Raw genomic sequence first — 3,162 nt, forward strand, 5'->3', positions numbered from 1 at the left:
TGGACTAAAAAATTCCCGACATTTTTCCCGTTTTCCTCTAATTTAATAAAAATGTGCAAGTCTTCTTCATATCGAGTTTCAGGGGTGATTTATATAAAAGAATTTACACAATATGTGAAAATTTCATGTAGTTTGGTGACTTGGGTCACGAAACGGCAGAATAAAGCTCCTCGGCCCACAGCCTATAAGGGACATTGGTCAGGTAGCATTTGGAGTATTGCATACAGTTTTGGTCATTCCATTACAGGACTGATGTGGAGGCTTTGGGGAAGGTGCAGAGATGGTTAACCAGAATGGATTAAAAACAAGGAACTGCAGCTGCTGGTTTACAAAAAAGGACACAAAATGTTAGAGTAACTCAGCGGGACAGGCAGCATCTCTGGAGAGAAGGAATAGGTGATTGAAGAAATGACCCTAAACGTTACCCATTCCTTCCAGTATTTTGTGTTTACCTAAACAGCTCCCATCTATCCACATGGCAGTGTACCAGCAGGCTGGAGGAGTGGCCAAAGGCCTTGCCACAGAGTGGGCAGGTGAAGGGGTGCTGGCCGGTGTGGACTCGCCGGTGCTCCAGCAGGTGGTCAAGGCGGGTGAAGCCCTTACCACAGGACGGGCAGGGGGAGGGACGCTCAACGCTGTGGGTACGCCGGTGCTGCCACAGGCTGGACATGCGGGTGTAACCCTTGCCACACTCAGCGCACACAAAGGGTCTCTCTCCGGTGTATATCCGCTGGTGCTCCCACAGACCCCGTGCTCTCTTGTCACAATGGGAGCAGCTGCTCGCCGGCGTGGGTCCGCCGGTGCTGCCGCAACCCCCTCGAGCTGTCAAACTCCTCACCGCAGTACGGGCAGTCGTAGGGCGGGCCACTGGTGTGCACGCGCTGGTGAGACAGGGCAAGGGAGGCCATGGCAAAACGCTCTCCACACACCGCGTTGGGGACGGGAGGGTCGCCGGTGTGCACCCGCTGGTGGGACAGCAGCATGGTGGAGCGGGTGAAGCCCTTGCCGCACTGGGCGCAGATGTAGGGCCGCTCCCCGGTGTGCACGCGCCTGTGCTGCTTCAGCTCTGGCGACGACTTGAAGCCCTTGCCGCACTGGGCGCAGGTGTAGGGGCGCTCGCCGGTGTGGGTGCGCTGGTGCATCAGCAGGCTGCAGGACTTGGTGAAGCCCTTGCCGCACTGGCTGCAGGTGAAGGGGCGCTCGCCGGTGTGGATGCGCTGGTGGGACAGCAGGTTGCCGGACTGGGTGAAGCCCTTGCCGCACTGGTTGCAGGTGTAGGGCCGCTCCCTGGTGTGGGTGCGCTGGTGCATCAGCAGGCTGCAGGGCTGGGTGAAGCCCTTGCCGCACTGGGTGCAGGTGAAGGGGCGCTCGCCGGTGTGGATGCGCTGGTGGGACAGCAGGTTGCCGGACTGGGTGAAGCCCTTGCCGCACTGGTTACAGGTGTAGGGCCGCTCCCTGGTGTGCACGCGCCTGTGCTGCTTCAGCTCTGGCGACGACTTGAAGCCCTTGCCGCACTGGGCGCAGGTGTAGGGGCGCTCGTCGGTGTGGGTGCGCTGGTGCATCAGCAAGTTGCCGGACTGGCTGCAGCTCTTGCCGCACTGGGCGCAGGTGTAGGGACGCTCGCCGGTGTGGGTGCGCTGGTGTATCAGCAAGTTGCCGGACTGGCTGAAGCCCTTGCCGCACTGGGCGCAGGTGTAGGGACGCTCGCCGGTGTGGGTGGTCTGGTGCTTCATCAGGTTGCCGGAGGAGGTGAAGCCCTTGCCGCACTGGGCGCAGTTGTAGGGCCGATACCCGGTGTGCACGCGACTGTGCTGCTTCAGCTCTTGCGACGACTTGAAGCCTTTGCCGCAGTTGGAGCAGGTGAAGGGCCGCTCACTGCTGTGCACCCTCTGGTGTTCCCTCAGCCCTGACAATTGGGCAAAGCTCTTGCCGCATGTGGAGCAGCCATAGGGCTTCTCGCCCGTGTGCACCCGCCGGTGGGTCACCAGTTGATTTGCCATCTTGAAGCTCTTGCCGCAGTCTGAGCAGGTGAAGGGGCGTTCTCCCGTGTGCACCCGCCGGTGGATTTCCAGATCACTCGGGTACTGCCAAGCCTTGCCACACACGTCGCACTCATAACGCTTCTCCTTGTTGTGCCCCATCATGTGGTGCTCAATCGAAGCGCAGCCCCTCGAAGCTCAGCCCGCACACCGAGCAGTTGGGGGGGGGGGGGGCTCAGCGGCACCCTGGCCGCCCTCAATGGCCGGTCACGTCCCCGTCTCTCCGTCCACAGCAACAACTCCTAAACCCTGCAGGAGGGGAACACAGAGGGTCAACAAGTGGCAAACAGGACATTACTAGCACAAATCGGGTGCATTTATGGCGGAGGAAACCGTTATATAATTTTGCGCAGCACAGTGGCGCAGCGGTACAGTTGCTGCCTCACCGCCAGAGACCCGGGTTCGATCCTGACTACGGGTGCTTTCTGTGCGGAGTTTGCACGTTCTCCCCTTGACCTGCGTGGGTTTTTACTCCGGGTGCTCTGGTTTCCTCCAACATTTCAAAGAAGTTCAGAATTGTAGATTAATCGGCCTCCGCAAAATTGTTAAATTGTCCCTAATGTGCGTAGGATAGTGCTAGTGTACGTACGAGGTGATTGCTGGTCGACGCGGACTACGTGGGCCGAAAGTCCTGTTTCCGCGCTGCATCTCTAAACTAAACTGCTTCAAGCATGCGGTGGTCCAACCACTCCTGAAAAACCTAACCTCGACCCCACCTTGCCAAGCAACTACAGACCCATTTCTAAACTGCCTTTCCTCTCAAAAGCCCTTGAAAAGGTAATTTTAAGTTAACATATACCTTACCTTCACCAAAACACTATCCAGGAAACTTTCCAATCAGGTTTCAGGGCTCACCATAGCACAGAGTCTGCCTTGTTGAAGGTACACAATGACCTATTGCTCACCGTTGACTCCGGCGACTATGCTATTCTGATCCTTCTTGACATCAGTGCATTTGATACTGTTGACCACACCATCCTAATTAACCGTCTCCAGTATGGGGTTGGTATTGATGGCACTGCCCTGAGCTGGTTCATCTCCTACCTCAAAGGTAGGAGTTTCTTGACTAACATAGGTGTAATGTATATAATGTAATTAGCATATGTTATGTCTTGTGCAAGGG

At 56.9% G+C, this 3,162-nt stretch overlaps 1 protein-coding gene across 1 annotated transcript; it reads right to left on the bottom strand.

Annotated features, from left to right (window-relative positions):
• Positions 1–908: 908 nt before the first annotated feature.
• Positions 909–2,282, bottom strand: LOC116969034 (zinc finger protein 239-like; the record flags this gene model as incomplete). The annotated part of the gene is made up of 2 exons (XM_033016006.1): positions 1,925–2,282; positions 909–1,840 (listed from the first exon to the last, which is right to left on the bottom strand). Coding segments are annotated over exons 1-2 (1,152 nt in total), but the record flags the coding sequence as incomplete, so codon positions are not given.
• Positions 2,283–3,162: the final 880 nt, after the last annotated feature.

This window comes from Amblyraja radiata, assembly GCF_010909765.2.
Source record: "Amblyraja radiata isolate CabotCenter1 chromosome 42 unlocalized genomic scaffold, sAmbRad1.1.pri SUPER_42_unloc_2, whole genome shotgun sequence".
Taxonomy (NCBI): Eukaryota; Metazoa; Chordata; class Chondrichthyes; order Rajiformes; family Rajidae; genus Amblyraja; species Amblyraja radiata.